General features: G+C 43.1%; 1 protein-coding gene across 1 annotated transcript; it reads left to right on the forward strand.

Moving 5' to 3' along the window:
* Positions 1-6,433: 6,433 nt before the first annotated feature.
* MORN3 (MORN repeat containing 3) lies at positions 6,434-17,158 on the forward strand. The gene is made up of 6 exons (XM_069964011.1): positions 6,434-6,540; positions 9,458-9,608; positions 10,883-11,040; positions 12,718-12,877; positions 14,285-14,469; positions 16,620-17,158. Exons 2-6 carry the CDS (start codon positions 9,464-9,466, stop codon positions 16,686-16,688), a joined length of 717 nt encoding a protein of 238 aa, XP_069820112.1. The 5' UTR covers positions 6,434-6,540; positions 9,458-9,463; the 3' UTR covers positions 16,689-17,158.
* Positions 17,159-18,526: the final 1,368 nt, after the last annotated feature.

Here is an 18,526-nt window from a genome sequence, read left to right on the forward strand (position 1 = left end):
TCCATTTGGTTAACATGTTGTTACCCACATATACTATTGCGCACAGTCCCCACATGCTCCCTTGCGTTCTTTGAAAATCCTCACGTCTTCAACCTGGACCGGAACTTTTTCATTTTCACCTTCTATCTCCTCTCTGTACTTTCACACATCTTACTAGCTCTGTGCAGCACTAGAACAGAGTAGGGGGATCAGGAACTGTGGGGCTCTAACGGTGCGTTTACACAGACAGATTTGTGACAGATTTTTTAAACCAAAGCCAGGAATGGATTTTAGAAGAGGAGAAATCTCATTTTTTCCTTTATGACATGTTTATAGTCTGTTCCTGGCTTTGGCTTCAATAATCTGTCTGTGTAAATGCACCATTTGAGCCTTGCAGTTACCCCCCAAAAATGTTGGTGGCAGCAGAGAGGGCCGCTTACTTCAACAGAAGTATATACATACATTTTAAAATTACCACAAACATTTTTTTCATTTTGTTCAGTCTTCAGAGTATCCCTTTAACAATATAAAACACACCACCAATAAGGTTTAAAGGGAACCAATCACACAAAAATTGGCTATAAAGCTAAGGAAACGTGCTGGTAGATCAGCCAGTACGCTTCCTAACTATCCCTCCGTCCCCTGTACATAGAGCCCGCAAAGTTAGTTTATTAGTCTCCCGGGCTCCATGCAAATTACCATGTAAGTAGTCCCGGTGGGCGGGTGTCTTCTTCAAGTAGTCTGTGTCCTGGGCCGGCTCCAGCGCTGTAATCACTCCCTTCTGGGCGTGTGTAGAAAGCGCCCCATGGTGACGTCATTAGGGGGGGCTGGCATTGCACGTCGGCCTGGCCTGCGCGGCGTAGTACAGCAGTGGCTTCACCCACAGTACCCACAGCTAAAGGCCCTATTCCACCAACAGATCTGATGACAGATTATCTGCCAAAGATTTGAAGCCAAACCCAGGATTGGATTTGAAAAGAGGAGAGATCTCAGTCTTTCCTTTATGACCTGTTCTCTGTTTATAGTCTGTTCCTGGGTTTGGCTTCAAATCTTTGGCAGATAATCTGTCGTCAGATCTGTTGGTGGAATAGGGCCTTTAGCTGTGGGTACTGTGGGTGAAGCCACTGCTGTACTACGCCGCGCAGGCCAGGCCGACGTGCAATGCCGGCCCCCCCTAATGACGTCACCATGGGGCGCATTCTACACACGCCCAGAGGGGCGTGATTACAGCGCTGGAGCCGGACCAGGAGACGGACTACTTGAAGAAGACACCCGCCCACCGTGACTACTTACATGGTAATTTGCATAGAGCCCGGAAGACTAATAAACTAACTTTGCGGGCTCTATGTACAGGGGACGGAGGGATAGTTAGGAAGCGTACTGGCTGATCTACCAGCAGCACGTTTCCTTAGCTTTATAGCCAATTTTTGTGTGATTGGTTCCCTTTAAAAACAAAGTGCTATGAAAATGCTTGAAATTCAGGATATATTTTTACAAACATTATTGCACTGGAGACGCTGAGGAGGAAGGTATAGATGTATGCATGTTACCTTCCTTCTTGGTGCGGTGCAATTTGCTTCATGGTCTGGTAAGACTGTTAGGACCGCTGCCCGCCCTCATAGCGCTGATCTATGAGGGGCTGGCAGTTCTCCTAAAAGTCTCACCAGACCATGGAGCAAACTACTATTTGTACCAGACCGGCACCGAGGAGGAAGGTAAGAGATGTCTCTTCCTCCTCAGCGTCTGGTATAGAATTATGCCTCTTTATTTCCCATTAGATCACATAATGTTAAGCCATACAATCCCCATCACTGACCCCCAGGACCTGGTTGTGCACTAAGCAGTAATGTCGAGTGGTAGAGTCATTGAGTGGAATTTATGTTTACCAATCACGTCATTGATCACTATTCCAAAATAACAATTGATTATCAGCGACAGGTTTACCATTGAAATTTTCCTTTATTAACGTTAGTCAAAAACAAGTGTTACATAATAATAGATAACTGTGCCTTTAAAGGAGTAATCCTACCTCAACCTGGCCCTATAGAAAATGTATGGAGCACAGGTGCGGTGCACGCGCCATTCATTGTGCAGATGATTGTTCTCGGGATCAGAGGGGTCCCAGCAGTCGGATCCCCAGCATTCAGCTTGTTCTCCCTATGGTATGAATAGGTAACAAGCTAAAATGGAAATTCCCCATTAAGGAGGTGTATTCAGGCCTAGGGATCGGAGGGGTTCCAGCAGTCGGACCCCCAGCCTTCAGCTTATTATCTTCTATCCTATTATGAGCCGTATTACACAGCCCTTTCATTTGCTGTAAGCAATAACCGATCTACTATATTGGTGCTCGCTTACAGTGCCTATTACACAGTTCAATGATTGTGCAGTAAGGGCTGTATATACTGTATATTGTGCTGTGTATATAAAAAAAAATTATAATAAAGTATATACATTAAATTCTTCATGTGGGGGGAGGATAACAAACAAGTGAACTCCCCCCTCCTTGTGCCTTGCAGCGCAGATTCAGGGTCCCGTTTACAGCAGCCGGGGTCCTGCGGCTCTGCTAGTTGCAACGACACAACCCCAGCTGAGTGATTTGCCTGCTCAGCCAACCAGTGACTGGGGCGGGACACCACCCCAGCCACTGGCTAAGGGTGCGTTCACACAGACAGATTTATCTGACAGATTTTTGAAGCCAAAGCCAGGAACAGACTATAAACAGGAAAGAGGTCACACCGAGAATCCTACTCTTCTCAAATCCTTTCTTGGCTTAGGCTTCCAGAATCTGTCAGATAAATCTCCCCGTGTGAAGGCACCACAAGAGGGCAATCGCTCAGCTGGGCTGTGATGTTGCAGCTGAAGATGTCAGCCGGCTGCTGTGAACAGGACCCTGGAGTGGCCCAATGCAGACACGAGGACGGGTAAGTTCAGTTTTCGCACCCACCCCCGCGTGCCGATTTTAGTGTTTGTTGGACTTCCTCTTTAAGAGATGGCTTTGGTGGCTGCAGTGAGCCCGGAACTGGCAGGAGGGAGCGTGGAGAGGTAAGTAAAACTTTATTATTCTTATATATACATTCATCATCTGCCTACTATCCACCTCCTATTACACGGAGCAATGTGTGGTCAGCGACCAATGGTTTTTAAGCATGCCGAAATGCCATTGTCTTTATGACATGGGGTGATATGTGCCCCATTCTACCTGATTGGGCAGATAACCCCCCCCCCTTGTGATATTATAGGACCCTATGAATAGGTAACAAGATGAGATGGGAATTCCCCATGAAGGAGGTGTATTCAGGCCTAGGGATCGGTGGAGTCTCCAGCATTCAGCTTAGGATCTGCTATCCTATGAGATGGAGGCATATTCAGGCCTAGTGTAGCATGATCTGTCCATACAGCCCTGATAGTAAGCTATCGATGGGAGTAATGTCAGTAAGCACTTGTTGATGGCTTCGTACATCTGCACAATAAACCAGGGCAAAGTTTACCACTAAAGATAAGCGACTTTACACTACAAAGTGAATCGCTTCCTCGGCTTATATGCCAGCTGCCCTTGATCTCTGTGCCGCTCCACCCCGGGTGCCTGGAAAAGCTGGATCCAGTCCTGGGAATTTGGGAGAAGTTTTCCAGAACTGGATCCAGCTTTTCCAGGCACCCGGGGTGGAGCAGCACAGAGATTAAAGGCGTATAAGCCTAAGGGTACGTTCACACGGTCAGGATCTGCAGCAGATTTGAATCTGCAGCAGATCCGCAGCAGATTTTATGGCCCAGAATTGATTTGCTCTGAATCTGCAGCTTCAAATCTGCACCATCAAATCTGCTGCAGATTCTGGACATGTGAACGCACCCTAAGGGTAGCTTCACATGTACCTTATCGCAGTTGATTTTCTGCTGCGGATCTGCAGCAGATTTGACTAAATGAATGAACACAGCATCAAATCTGCTGCGGATCTGCAGCAGATTTAACAGTGCGGATTTGATGCTGTGTTCATTCATTTAGTCAAATCTGCTGTGGATCAGCAGCAGAAAATCCACTGCGATACGGTACGTGTGAAGCTACCCTAACGAACAAGCAATTCACTTTATAATGTAAATTTGCTTCTGTATTTTTCCCAGCACATAGTCCATAGACCATCAGCTCGGATATAGCTCATAGTTCCATCCCGCAGTATAGCGTAGTGCTTCAATGTCTGTATAAAGTCCTTACTCCATGCATTTTATCATCTTACATAACCGTCCGGATCCTGACAAGCTTCTTCTTTCATGCTCCTTAATGAGGAGTTTATCCAGAAGCTCCTGGAGCCGCCGTTGTGTTGTTTTACATCCAGGACTTCAGCTTAGATAGTGGAAATCTTACCCCGACACATTCTTTCACCCAGGCTAAAAATATGCAATCATGATATAAGATATGACAAGCTGCTTTCCCCAGTCCTCCTGCTAGACGAGTAATTTTCCACTGAAGAGCGTCAGACGTTCTGGGCTCCAGGATTCCTGAGGAACAGCTAAAGCCGTGGGGGGGGGGTTATAGTTCGGCGGCTTTATGTGTCCATATATAATGTGATCTCATGGAGTCAATGGAACCATTCCTTACATGCTGGAAATAAACCACAACACCTGAAACCTACCTATTGTATCACAGCGAATGTCTCTGTCACTGAATTACTATGGAGAGAGTGACACCTGCAGGTCTTATCACATTAAAGAGAAACAATCAGGTCGCTTTCAAAATACATAAGAGTCGGGCCTAGACTTCGCTGCAACCTTTGGAGCACTATAGATTGGTTAAAGGGGTATTCCACTTCCACGTGTTGAAACATTCCCCCCTCCTGTAGACTAACAATTTGTTCCATATTGTTGTTATCTATTCATTCTCCTTCCCCCAGTTCTTAGCTGCTGCTTTCTGCTGAAGACACAAAAATCTGTGTGTGAGCCTTTCTCTCTGTCTCCCCCTCCCTTCTAAGACAGTTGATGCAAAAAAAAAAAAAAAAAAATCAGGTTAAAAAAGTTGCAGATAGAGCTGGCCAGGGAGCCCTCTCAGAAGGGAGGAGAAGGAGACAGAGAGAAATGCTCACACACAGGTTTTTGTGTCTTCAGCAGTAAGCAGCAGCTCAGAACTGGGGGAAGGAGATTAAATAGATAACAACAAATATGGAAGGAATTGTTAGTCTCCGGCAGGGGGGATGATTTAATATGTATTTTACCTGAGCTGAATACCCCTTTAAAATAGTGAGATTTACAGAATTAGGCCGCATGCTATGGAGCATATTGATACATGACTCACAATGCCGGCCCACAGCTTTGCGCTTTGTAGCATCTGTATGTGCACATGGCATGTGACCTTAGAGGCTGAAGCTGGATAGTAGTGCTTCCATACTGTAGCGCCCTGGCCTTAGGTGCCTTTGCATAGCAGTCACTGCATTTGGTTCAGTATTTGGCATCAGTATTTGTACGCCAATACGGGGCGTACAACATGAGAGAGACGCCTACTGTAATATGCTGCGTAATGTTATAGGTGCAACTATATAAACATTCCCTCTCCCTTCCTTGCTTGTCTCTACATTATAATGGCCCATTCATACTCTGTTATGTCAATATGTTGGCAGCATCTGCCAAGCCAGCATGCCAATGTATACTGTAGCACAGTCCTATTGGGCACACTGAGTTTAAAGGGGAACTGCAGGGATGATTTTTTTTTTTCCTTTTAAACCAACCGGTGTCAGAAAGTTATATAGATTTGTAATTTACTTCTGTTTAAAACTATCCAGTGTTCCAGTTCTTATCAGCTGCTGTATGTCCTGAAGGAAGTGGTGTATTCTTTCCAGCCTGTTTGCCCCTCTGTCCATGTCAGGAACTGTCCAAAGCAGAAGCAAATCCCCATAGAAAACCTCTCCAGCTCTGGACAGTTCCTGACATGGACAGAGGTGGCAGCAGAGATCACTGTGTCAGACTGGAAAGAATGCACCACTTCCTGCAGGACTTACAGCAGCTGATAAGTACTGGAAGACTGGAAACTATTAAATATTCCACAGGTGTCAAACTTGCGGCCCTCCAGCTGTTGCAAAACTACAACTCCCAGTATGCCTGGACAGCCAAAGCTTTAGCTTTGGCTGTCCAGGCATGATGGGAGTCGTAGTTTTGCAATAGCTCGAGGCCCACGAGTTTGTCACCCCTGTAAATTTGTTCCATTATAAATTGTCACCGTTCTGAAGGACAAATCTCTAATAAAGCGGCCATTCAGAGTATATGGTTATATTCCAATGATTTCCAATCTGTGGGCCCAGAAGACCATCGAATCCTCTGCATGGATTTGGATTTAAGAATGGGTTCTCTGTAACACCATCATGTTCTTTATAATGAAGTTGAATAAGGAATAAGGTATTGAGGCATGTCCCCCACCCCCTAGGCGTGACACAGGCTTGAGGCCTGGCCGTCATGGTGTACTGTTGCCATGGTTCCCTTTGCCATTGTTGTGTTGTGTGGAGCTGCTCATTGCACGCTACATAATCTTGTGTTCCTGCTCTTTGCTGGTCAGATACTTCCAATAAGGATTCCCTGAAGGAGGTCTGTATGATTTTTAAGTCTATAGATTATCGATTAATGGAGCTGGAGCAAATAACATGTATTTCTATGGGATGGTGTCTAGTTCTATTGTAGCACAGGAAGACGAGAATAGGTCAGTCATCTGTAATGGCGTTTTAGGCGTCTTGGAGGGGGAGCGCTGACTAACTTCTAAAACAGGCATGGCGAACCTTCTGCCCTCCAGCTGCTGCAAAACTACAATTCCCATCATGCCTGGACAGACAAAGCTAAAGCTATCCAGGCATGATGGGAATTGTAGTTTTGCAACAGCTGGAGGGCAGAAGGTTCCCCATGCCTGTTCTAAAGCCTAAAAAGAAAATGGGATCAGAGTTCTGCAGTAAGACGATTCCGTCAGTCACTTTTGCTACTAGTTTCACCAGTTTTACAAGTTTTTAGCTGTTTTCTAAAATGTCTTTTCTCAAATGTCTCCAGTTTTTGAATATTTGCAGTAGTTGTTCCTGTGTAAGGGTGGGTACACACTACGGAATTCTCGCGGATAAACTCAGCGGAATTTCGTCGGCTGTCCGCACGTCTTTCCGCCGGCTCCATAGACACCATTCTATGGGCTGACGTATTCCGCTATCCGCCGAATGAAGTGACATGGAGTTTATCCGCGAGAATTCCGTAGTGTGAACCCACCCTAAAACATTATGCTACTATAGGCTGCATTCACACTTTCCATAAAATTGTCCGTGATTGTGGGGCCTTTAAATCATATAAGTCTATTCAGACGATCCACGCCGCAGGAAAAAAATAGGACATGTCATAACTCGAATCACGGCACAGATTAGCCAGTAGTAGTCTATGGGTTTGTGTTGTCACATCCGTGAGGTCCGTGAAAAACGTGGATCAAATCAAAGCAAACTAGTCCATTTTTTTTTTCTACCACATCAACATCTTATGTGGATGCGGATACGGATAATCCAGGATAAAATTACGAACCAAACTGCACAGATCATGGAGTAAAAATAGCGGACCGGGAAAAACACTGAACATATGAATAACGCATTAGGGTTCTATTAGATGAAGCGATTTTTCATTTTCTCCGATTGACGATAAACGATTGCAAACAATCTGAAATCAGTGGCCATGAGGGTGCGTTCACACGTACAGGATCTGCAGCCGATTTGATGGCGCAGATTTGATACTGTGTTCAGTCATTTAATTACATTGATATCTGCGCCATCAAATCAGCTGCGGATCCTATATGTGTGAACATACTCTTATACATGGAATCATAGTTGTTAATAACATTCATTTTACACTCCTAGGCCTGGTTCACACTACGTAAAAAACACGGCCATATTTCATACTAACAGCCGTATTTGCGCAAACAACGGGCATTATTTTGCATATAATGGCCGTTGCTTGCGCAAATACGGCCGTTGTTATGAAATACGGCCGTGTTTTTTACGTAGCGTGAACATAGCCTTATATACGAACGACCGTAATATTGAGCAAATGATGTGTACATACACTGAAAGATTAGCAAAGGACTATGGATGATTTTATGGTCGTCTCAATAGATTCGATCAACGATATATGAACAAATTTTTGTTAGCCATTTGATCGTTGCTGCATATACTGTACACCGAAATATGAACGATTTTTTTGCACAATAATCTTTCCATCTTAGTATCCAATCAGACTAAGCGATTTTTTTGTTTGCTCCGATTAACAATAAACAATTGCAAAAGATCTGAAATTATTCACCATAATGCACGGAACGATAGTGGTTAATTACGATTGTAATAAAAGGGGCACCCCAGCAATAAAAAAAAAAAATAATTCAAAAGCAACTGGTGTCAGAAAGTTAAATAGAGATGTAATTTACTTTCATTGAAAAATCTAGTCTTCCAGTACTTATCAGCTGCTGTATGTTCTGCAGGAAGTGGTGTATTTTTCCCAGTCTGACACAGTGCTCTCTGCTGCCACCTCTGTCCAGAGCAGGAGAGGTTTTCTATGGGGACTTGCTGCTGCTCTGGACAGTTCCTGACATGGACAGAGGTGGCAGCAGAGAGCACTGTGTCAGACTGGAAAGTATACACCACTTCCTGTAGGACATACAGCAGCTGATAAGTAATGGAAGACTTGAGATTTTTAAATAGAAGTAAATTACAAATCTATATAACCTTCTGAAACCAGTTGATTTGAAAGAAAAATAAAAATCGATGAAGTACCCCTTTAACTACAGGAAAACTGTAAGTAATGTTGTTCAACTGACCCAAATTGGGCTGTTCACCAAGCTTGCCCCCCCCACCCCCCCAACCCACTGTAACTATAGCGGCACTAACTTAAAGAGCACCTGTCACCCCCCGTGCCGGGGTGACAGGCTCCCGACCCCCTGTTAGATCCAGCTATACTCACGTGATCCCGCCGGGTGCCGCTTCCTGAGACGGTCGGGTCACGAAGATATCAGCGCCCGAAGCCCGGCGCGCGCGCTGACAGATGAGTCCGATGCCCATAGAGAATGACGGAGCATCAGACTCCCCATTCATTCTCTATGGGCATCTGACTCTGCTGTCAGCGCGCGCGCCGGACTTCGGATGCTGATATCTCCGTGACCCGGCCGGCTCAGGAAGCAGGACCCGGCGGGATCACGTGAGTATAGGGGGCTCTAACGGGGGGTCGGGAGCCTGTCACCCCGGCACGGGGGTGACAGGTCTCCTTTAAGTCTTTTAACTCCATAATGCAGCCTGTAAAGGACCTGTGGTGACATCATTGTCACATGATAAGGTCCTTCAATATATTCTGTAATGTTACTGCATTGTCTCCTGAATGCAGTTTTGCCCTAATTTGCACAAAATTGCGGTAAAAAGCCCCTCAGGAGCTCAGGGCCCTGGGCTACAGCCCCAAACGGACCTATTATAATCCACTACTGCATGTGATGTGATTTCAGGTGCTGATGCCTTTTGTAAAATACCCCAAGAGCATTGAACCACCATGGAAGGACTGGGACAGAAAAGCCCAGAAGTCCGGTCTGAGACATACAGTGTACAGTGTCAATGGGGATCAATACACAGGAGAGTGGCTGAACAACAAAAAGCATGGTAAGTCTAGAAATGTGGACTCTAGTCCCAGGGGTGCATGAAAAACCAATGGAAAAGGCAATAAGCAATTACCAATAACATCTCATTACAGCTTTTACATTTAAAGGGGTAGTCCAGCGAAAATATTTTTCTTTCAAATCAACTGATATCAGAAAATTATATAGCTTTATAATTTACTTCTATTAAAAAATCTCAAGTCTTCCCATACTTATTAGCTGCTGTATGTCCTGCAGGAAATGTTGTTTTATTTTCAGTCTGACACAGCGCTCTCTGCTGCCACCTCTGGCAGGAGAGGTTCTCTATGAGGATTCATAGAAAACCGAGACAGAGTTCCTGTCTCGGCCAGAGCTTTTGAAGCCGTTTTAATTCAGTATTGTTAAGCTGAAGTGAATGGGATAATGAAGGAGAAGTGTTATCCTGGTTTCATACACGGCAGTTTTTCAGCCAAAGCCAGAGGTGGATTCAAATGATCTGGGAAATATACAGGGAGGAGTTGTACTTCTCTTTCCTGTTGGATCCTCTTCTGGTTTTGGCACAAAAACTGTGCTGGAAATATTCCCCAAAGATTTCTGTGTGTGATACCAGCCTAAAGTTCTGATTATTACTTACAAGCATTCCTAGGAACACTCATTCACCTGATAATCAGTCTGAGTAAAAGGGCCGGGGATCGTCAGACGAGTGAGCAAACTCCTCCTCTTTTGCTGATTTGATCTTTTGTATGGCCATTTAAATGAATTGTTATCGTTAAACAATCAATAACAATGAATTTAAATGGCCGCACAAATGATACAATGATCGTTCATGCGACCAAGCCACTCCATTAGTCATGCCATGTAAAGGCTCACTTATCTCGCTAATTTCTGGTCATACATGGCATACAGATCAGGCTGTTTAAAATGGCCCTAGTCCTTCTTTTATGTTTTTTTTCATTCCTTTTTAATCCACATCTGGCCTTGGCCGGAAAAATTACACATAAAAGTGTGTGAACACCGACATATATTCTACAAATTAACTGGTAGCAAAGTGCATGAATATCAGCTTGGTGGGCATAGACATTTAGGGGGAGATTTATCAAACATGGTGTAAAGTGAAACTGGCTCAGTTGCCCCTAGCAACCAATCAGATTCCACCTTTCATTTTCCAAAGAATCTGTGAGGAATGAAAGGTGGAATCTGATTGGTTGCTGGGGCAACTGGGCCAGTTTCACTTTACACCATGTTTGATAAATCTTAATTGATAAATGTTCCTCTCTTTCTTGAATTGTGGTATTTCAGGCAAAGGCATCTTTACATGGAAAAGCACCAAGTCCATTTACGAAGGAGAATGGAAAAATGGAAAAAGAAGTGGTTTCGGGACATACAGTGAGCGAGAGCCCAACACGGGAGAATACGTCAAGGTTTATTCTGGAGGCTGGAAGAACGACAAAAAACATGTATGTTGCTTCTAGACAAACAAGGCTCTGGCACCTGGGCAAAACGTCTTCTATTCAGCTGTATAGGCATGTCTAGTAGTCGACACTCACCTAAAGTAGCCTCAGAGTTTTTTGTTTTTTTTTAAGGGCAGTGGGGAGAGCACTTTTACGCCTTCTTTTGGCAAGACCAAATCTTCAATCAGACTGCACCTGTGATCATGTACCTGTCTACCTAAGGGGGCATTCACACGCTTAGTAAATATAGACAATGTGCTACAGAATGGAGGTCAGAGTTCCCGGCATCATGATTCATGATGATGCTTGAAGCTCCGAAACAGTTTAAATCTTTGTGCTGTTGTGCTGATACAGAGGTATTTTACTCAGACATAAATGTTGATATGTTGCTCTCCATGGTGAGACTAACAATTCCTGCCATACTTTTTATCTATTCAGCCTCCTTCCCCCAGTTCTGAGCTGCTGCTTTCTGCTAAAGACACAAAAATCTGTATGTGAGCCTTTCTTTCTGTCTCCCCCTCCTTTCCGAGATGGTTAATATAATGTCCCTGGCAGGTTTTATCTGCAACATTGTAGCTTCTTTGTAATGCTGGGAGGGTAAAGGAGGTTGTTTGGGCAAAATGAACTTGTCCCCTGATTGTATTCATGAAAAAGAAGCCAGGGGCATAATACGGAGATCAGCAGAGGGCACAGAGGTCAGATCCCCCCCGTGGATAAGAGACAAGTTAAAGGGGTAGTGTAGCGCTAAAAAATTATTCACAGAATAACACACATTATAAAGTTATACAACTTTGTAATGTATGTTATGTATGTGAATCGCCCCCTTCCCGTGTCCCACCACCCCCGCCCGTGTACCCGGAAGTGTGGTGCATTATACATACCTGATCCGTGTCGCGCATGTCCGCCATCTTGTGCCAAACGTCATCTTCAGCCGGCCGGCCGAATCGCTGCCGCCGTCCTTCCTCTGCCGCGTCATAACTGTGCTCAGCCGCGATTGGCTGAGCACAGTTATGCTCAGCCAATCGCGGCTGAGCAGCTGATGACATGGCAGAGGAAGGACGGCGGCAGCGATTCGGACGGCCGAAGATGACGTTTGGCACAAGATGGCGGACATGCGCGACACGGATCAGGTAATGTATAATGCACCAACACTTCCGGGTACACGGCCGGGGGTGGTGGGACACGGGAAGGGGGCCATTCACATACATAACATACATTACAAAGTTGTATAACTTTATAATGTGTGTTATTCTGTGAATAATTTTTTAGCGCTACACTACCACTTTAATTTTTCCTGGACAAACTCTTTAATCTGAGGTCAAGTTGCCGAACTATTGCTCCTGGCATTACAAAGTTGCAGATAGGCACTTGTTTACATCAGCCGTCTCAGAAGGGAGGGGGGAGGAGGGAGAGACAGAGATAAAAGCTCACACACATATATTTGTGTCTTCAGCAGTAAGCAGCAGCTCAGAACTGAAGGAAGGAGACTGAATAGATTATAACAAGTATGGAAGGAATTGTTAGTCTCACCATGGGCAGCAATATATGAAAATTTATGTTTGAGCAGAGTACCCCTTTAAGTAATTTTGTACTGCCTCAGTTTGGGGTTAATTCTTATTATATATTCAGAAGAGCTGCAACTATACGACATATGGTGACAGGTGAATTGCTTTATCTGTACAGGGTTACGGGACACATTTCTTCACAGATAAAGAATATTATGAAGGTGACTGGGAGGCCGGAGAGAGAAGTGGCTGGGGTCGAATGTACTTCGCTAATGGAGATATCTATGAAGGAGAATGGCGAGAAGATAAATACTGCGGCCAAGGGATGTTACGGTTAGGTACATCACACTGATATCATTATACATCATTATGATCTGCTATGTAATGTGCAATCATTTATTAGACTGGAGCAGGGGGTTAGAGGTTCTTAGCCTTGTATAACCCACAGACCCATCTGACAGACTCCAAACAATGGTTTCCATTGTAAAGTAAAGGAAATGCTAAATCTCTGTGACTTTGATCTTTTAATTTTTTTTTACAAGTTTTTTTCAACCATTTTAAAGAGAATGTGTGATCAGAAAATAACTTATTGTATAAATGTTTTCATGTTAAACATTTTTTTTTACATTTTTGGTGACATTTTTTCAAATTTCTCATTTTTCTATCTATATTATAAAATCATCCTGATATCTTGCAGTTTTCATTCTCACCACTGGGGCTAAAACTAAGCTGAGACTTCCTGTTGTGTCTGTGGTGATAAGAGGAGGCTGCTGTAAAGTGATCTCTACAGCATTGCAGTGTCATGTGACACCAGTAGGTAGAGGAGACAATAGCAGCTCCCTGTGGAATGACCTCTTTACAGGTCACAGAGCCCCTTGATGTTTCACATTTATCTCAAGGGGACAGAGTCTGTCTGTTGTTGTCTATGTCCTTGAGTCTTGCTGTAAAGCATGTCACTAAATGATGTAAAGAACAGCTCAGGCAAGATGGCCACCCCCATAGCAATGTACAAAAAGGGAAATAAATTAAAATTAAAGTCAGAAAATAGGATCAAATTAGAATAAAAGAACAAGTTTCAGTATCTGACTCTAATCAGTAAAAGAAAATTGAGGTGACACATTCCCTTTAAGCCATAATCATCAACATTAACAGAAATAAACACTAGAAAAAGTTCCCTCTGTTTGTAATGAATCTATATAATATAGGGGTTTCACTTTTTGAATTTAATTACCTTTTTTAAATTCTTTTTTAATGATATTCTAATTTAAGATGCACTTGTATATTTACAAAGTAACCAGCGTTAAAGGGGTACTTCGGTGAAAATCTTTTTTTTCTATAAAATCAACCGGTTTCAGAAAGTTTTATAGATTTGTACTTTCCTTCTATTAAGAAATCTTCAGTCTCCAGCCAGAGATTTGCAATTTACTTCTATTAAAAAAAAAAAAAAAATCTCGAATCTTCCAGTACTTATCAGCTGCTGTATGTCCTGCAGGAAATAGTATTCCTTACAGCCTGGAGAGGTAAAGAGGCTTTCAAGTACAAGTTCATTACAAGTCTATATAACTTTCAGAAACCAATTTAATTGAAATGATTGAAAAGATTTTTGCTGGCATACCCCTTTAAGGAACAGCTGGCAGTGAGTATCATTTCAGGATCGGTTTGTCTGCGGTGCTGCAGGTTTCCCCTGTGTAGACAGGGACAAGGACAATGGTTTCCCACATATCCTGATATTCTCTTATTTACAGCAAATGAAAATCGCTTTGAAGGTTCCTGGAAAGGAGGGAAGAAGCACGGCCCCGGGAAGTTTTTTTACCTTGACAAAGGCCAAATGTATGAAGGAATATGGGTAGAAGATATTCCAAAGTGTGGAACTATGGTAGATTTTGGCCGAGCAGAAGCGCCGTCCCCAACAAAATATCCTATTCCGGAGGTAAAAATCAGAATTTCAGACAAATAAGAAAATAGCTTTATATGGAATAACAATATAATGATGGATGGAGAAAAACATGTCCGGCACTCACCAGACCTTGATAGCAGGCTCTTAGTTCGTGCAGATCACATCGCAGGGAGGGGGGTGGAAAAGGTAACGGGTGCTCAACGTGCCTCCTGTGATGACAGCTGTTTCAGGCGTATAGCCTATCTTCTGACCAGTCTTCCAGTGATGTCACTGACCAAATGCCCCAATATTGATTTTTTTGGATCGGTCCACTGAGGGCGGCAGTCCTGCTCCTAGTGCACCAAACCACATAATTTGCTTAGCGGATAAAATACAAATTTCCCACAGACGCAGGCACTGAGGATCAAGGTAAGAAATTTACATTCCTGTGGAAAAATAACAACATAGCAGCAGGTCGGAGGCTTCTAACCTGCTGTTAGTTTCCCTTTAAGAAAAAAATGTACTTTGGAAAGTAGCAATAGCTTGTACAATGGTATGTAAAAAAAAAAAAAAAAGTATGCTTAAAGTGCATGCATATTACTTCCTCTTAAATGCAAGAGCTTGAGCAAAACCTATTCCTTTTGTAATTTCTGTCAAGCCATCGTTGCTTTTTAATGTAAACGCATTGCACACTAGATTTTTTTTTCTGACCCGCTATGTAAAAGTGTTGTCTAAAACACCATCTGCTTCCTCCAGTCTATGGTGCATCCTGTTTCTACCGCTACATGAAATGCTTAGAAGGAATCCCACCCACTTTCTGTGGCTCTCCGTTCGGAAAAAGTCATTTGAAGTGATTATGGGACATTTAAAAGGAAATTGGCCATGTAAATAAAAATTATCATGTTTGGGTCTATCAATTAGATTAGTGGAGTGTAACTTTACAGGGAATCTGTCAGTAGGTATATGGTGCATAAAAAGAGGGCAGCATAAACTAGTGACAGAAATGCTGAACAGATCAGTGTATTACTTACATCATTCTGTTCAGCCGTTCTCCTAATATGCAGGAGAATAGGATTCCTGCCACCCCCCTCCCCCCAGCTGCCGATTGACAGTCGCCGCCTATACACAGAATGGATAGATAACTGCCAATCAGCAACTGGTGTGCAGAGTTTTCTGCTTCTCATGAATATCCAGGACTACTGAGCTCATGCACATAATGGAGAGGACTACTTATTGTCCATGTTATTCAGGAGGGGATCTCTGGATCAGCGGCACAGAACAATGTAAGTGATCCATCATTCTGTTCAGCTTCTCTGTCACTACTTTATGTCACCCTGAGATAGGATGACATAAACCTACTGACGAGGTGCGTAGGCTGCAAAAACAAAAAAAAAATAGTTTTGTATGTTATTTCCTGCATAGCTTCTTATATTCATTACTTTTTCACATAGCAACTCAGCCTAATCTTTAGGTCAATCTGTGAAACCGGTTGTGACAGGGAATCATATGGCCCAATTGTGGTGAAGTCGTCCTTCCTCTTTTCTGTCGTCAGTATACTGAGTTGTCAGGAAGCAAATCTATAGGAACAAGATTGTGTCAGATAAATCAGATTCTGCAGTTTGTGTGTTTTTTTTTTTTAACCGTTTTTGTATCATGTAGAGTGGCGCACAAACTAATAGAAAGTATATGGGTCCCAGCATCACTAACCCCCGTCCCTCTGAGGATACTGGGCAAAACTCATCACAGCATTTAGTGGAGACTTTTATTGCTCTGACATCATGGGATGTTTGGGAAGATACAAGATTAGGCCATGTTCACATGGCGTAAGACCCTGGCCGGGTCACAGAATGGCCGGTGTCAGAGATCATCACTGCCCATATCTGAATCCCCCACTGCTCACAATGAAGGGTGCGGCTGGAGCCGCACGCTCCATTGTGAGCACTGACAGGTTCTCTGTGGCCGCTATTCAATGAAAATGTTTTATGCCAAGACATATTGGTTATTGTTTATATTTTTGAAAGTCTATATTTGTATGTTTATAAGTGAAAAATTTAATAAACAATCTATATAAAAAAAAAAATGGCAGCTCTATGGAATCAGGGTAGCAAATTATATATATATTTTTTTTTTATTTTTTTATTTTTACATGTCCCCTATTCTTAATATACATATAACCAACTCCTACCCTTTGTTCCCCTCCCCAGGTTAAAGTAGCAGACCCTGAAGGGGTTCTTGAAGCAGCTCGGACAGCATTCCTCGAAAGGGAAAAATGACACTAAAAGCCATTGTCAAGTCATGTGCCATCTGTACATTGTTGTAGTAATACAATCCAATTGTCATATCAAGGCCAAAAAATATATCCAGATTTGCTTGCAAAGAGTAACACAAACTGGTAATAGATTTAAAATTTTATATTATTATTATATTAAAAGTTAAAAAGGATAACAAGCTTATTGGTGGGGTACGACCTCTGGGACCCCAGCCTTTTGGAGATGAAACTACCTCAATATCTGACTGTTTAATTTCTCTTTGTTAAAGGGGAACTCTGTTGGCTTTATTTTTTCTTTCAGAAAGTTATATAGATTTGTATTTTACTTCTATTTAAAAAATCTCAAGTCTTCTAGTACTTATCAGCTGCTGTATGTCCTGCAGGAAGTGGTGTATTCTTTCCAGTCTGACACAGTGCTCTCTGCTGCCGCCTCTGTCCATGTCAGGAACTGTCCAGAATAGAGGAGGTTTTCTGTGGGGATTTGCTACTAATCTAGACAGTTCCTTACACGGACAGAGGTGGCGGCAGAGAGCACCAAGGCAGACTGGAAAGGGCATCACATACAGCAGCTGATAAGTACTGGAAGAAAGGAGATTTTTGAATACAAGTAAATTACAGATCTATATAAATTCCTGGCACTAGTTAATATAAAATAAAAAAAATTCCGCTGGAGTACCCCTTTAACTATGCATTGTTATAGTGACCACTTTTCATATTTATGTTGTGTGCTGATCACAGGAAACAAAGACCTGTCCCTGGAGATTAATGTCCATCAATAGACATTTTCCTTCCCTTAATACAGACGCATATAGAAGTATACAGCATACATTCTGGGTAGAGTAAGGCCTCTTTCCCACATCCGCTTACTTGGTCTATATTTGAGGACCGCACGAAGACAGAATAAGGACCTATTCATTTCTATGGCCCTATACATGTTACGGGTCTTTGGGCAGAATCCGTGCCACAATAAACAAGCTCTTATACAGGGCACATTTGGGGCAAGGATCCCCTATATGAAGGGGTCTGTGTAAATGCAGATGACCGCGGGTACACACCTGTAGTGATGGCTGTGAACAGAAATACAGATGTGTGAATGAGGCCTAAATCCATAAGAAAGGGGTAGGGAACCTTGGCTCTTCAGCTTTTACAAAACTACAACTCCCATCATGCCCAGACAGCCAAAGCGTTAGCCAAGCATGATGGGAGTTGTAGTTTTGCAAAAGCTGGAGAGCCAAGGTTCCCTACCCCTGCCATAAGATATATGTCATATCTACGATGGGTACTAGGCCCAGAAGGCAGCTATTCACAGAACCGTCTACATTAGCATCTTATAGAAACAAAACCACACGCAGCACGGCCACAGTTCACCCAGCCTCCCTTTTATTTCAAGCCTCTGATATAGAAATAATCCTTAGTAAATAAAAAGACAATCTGCAGCTTTATTTCTTACAGTGATTTTCACATGGTGTGCTCATCTCATATATATCGCTCCAAACAGAAACACATACAGTACGCAGAAAAACAAGAGCGTGATGGGCGGAGAAGGTAGACACTTAGATCCATGTTCCCTTTTCAGTAAGGAGGTTTTGGGTTTAATAAAAAATATCTGCCACGGTGCAGGGACTGAAAAAAAACAAAACAAAAAAAACTTTGCATACAATCACAGGCCTCAGTGGTCACGTGCAACAACAAGTGCATGCAACCACTAAGGCTGGTGGTTGCAACGTTCCCAGGTAGAGTGATGCAACCAGGACACTTCTGCTTGAGACTATGGAGAAGAGATGGAGCTGGATTGGGAGCAACTGAAAAAGTCTACTTTAAAAAAAAAAAAAAAATTACAAT

This window comes from Dendropsophus ebraccatus, chromosome 3 (genome assembly GCF_027789765.1).
Source record: "Dendropsophus ebraccatus isolate aDenEbr1 chromosome 3, aDenEbr1.pat, whole genome shotgun sequence".
In the NCBI taxonomy this organism is placed as follows: Eukaryota; Metazoa; Chordata; class Amphibia; order Anura; family Hylidae; genus Dendropsophus; species Dendropsophus ebraccatus.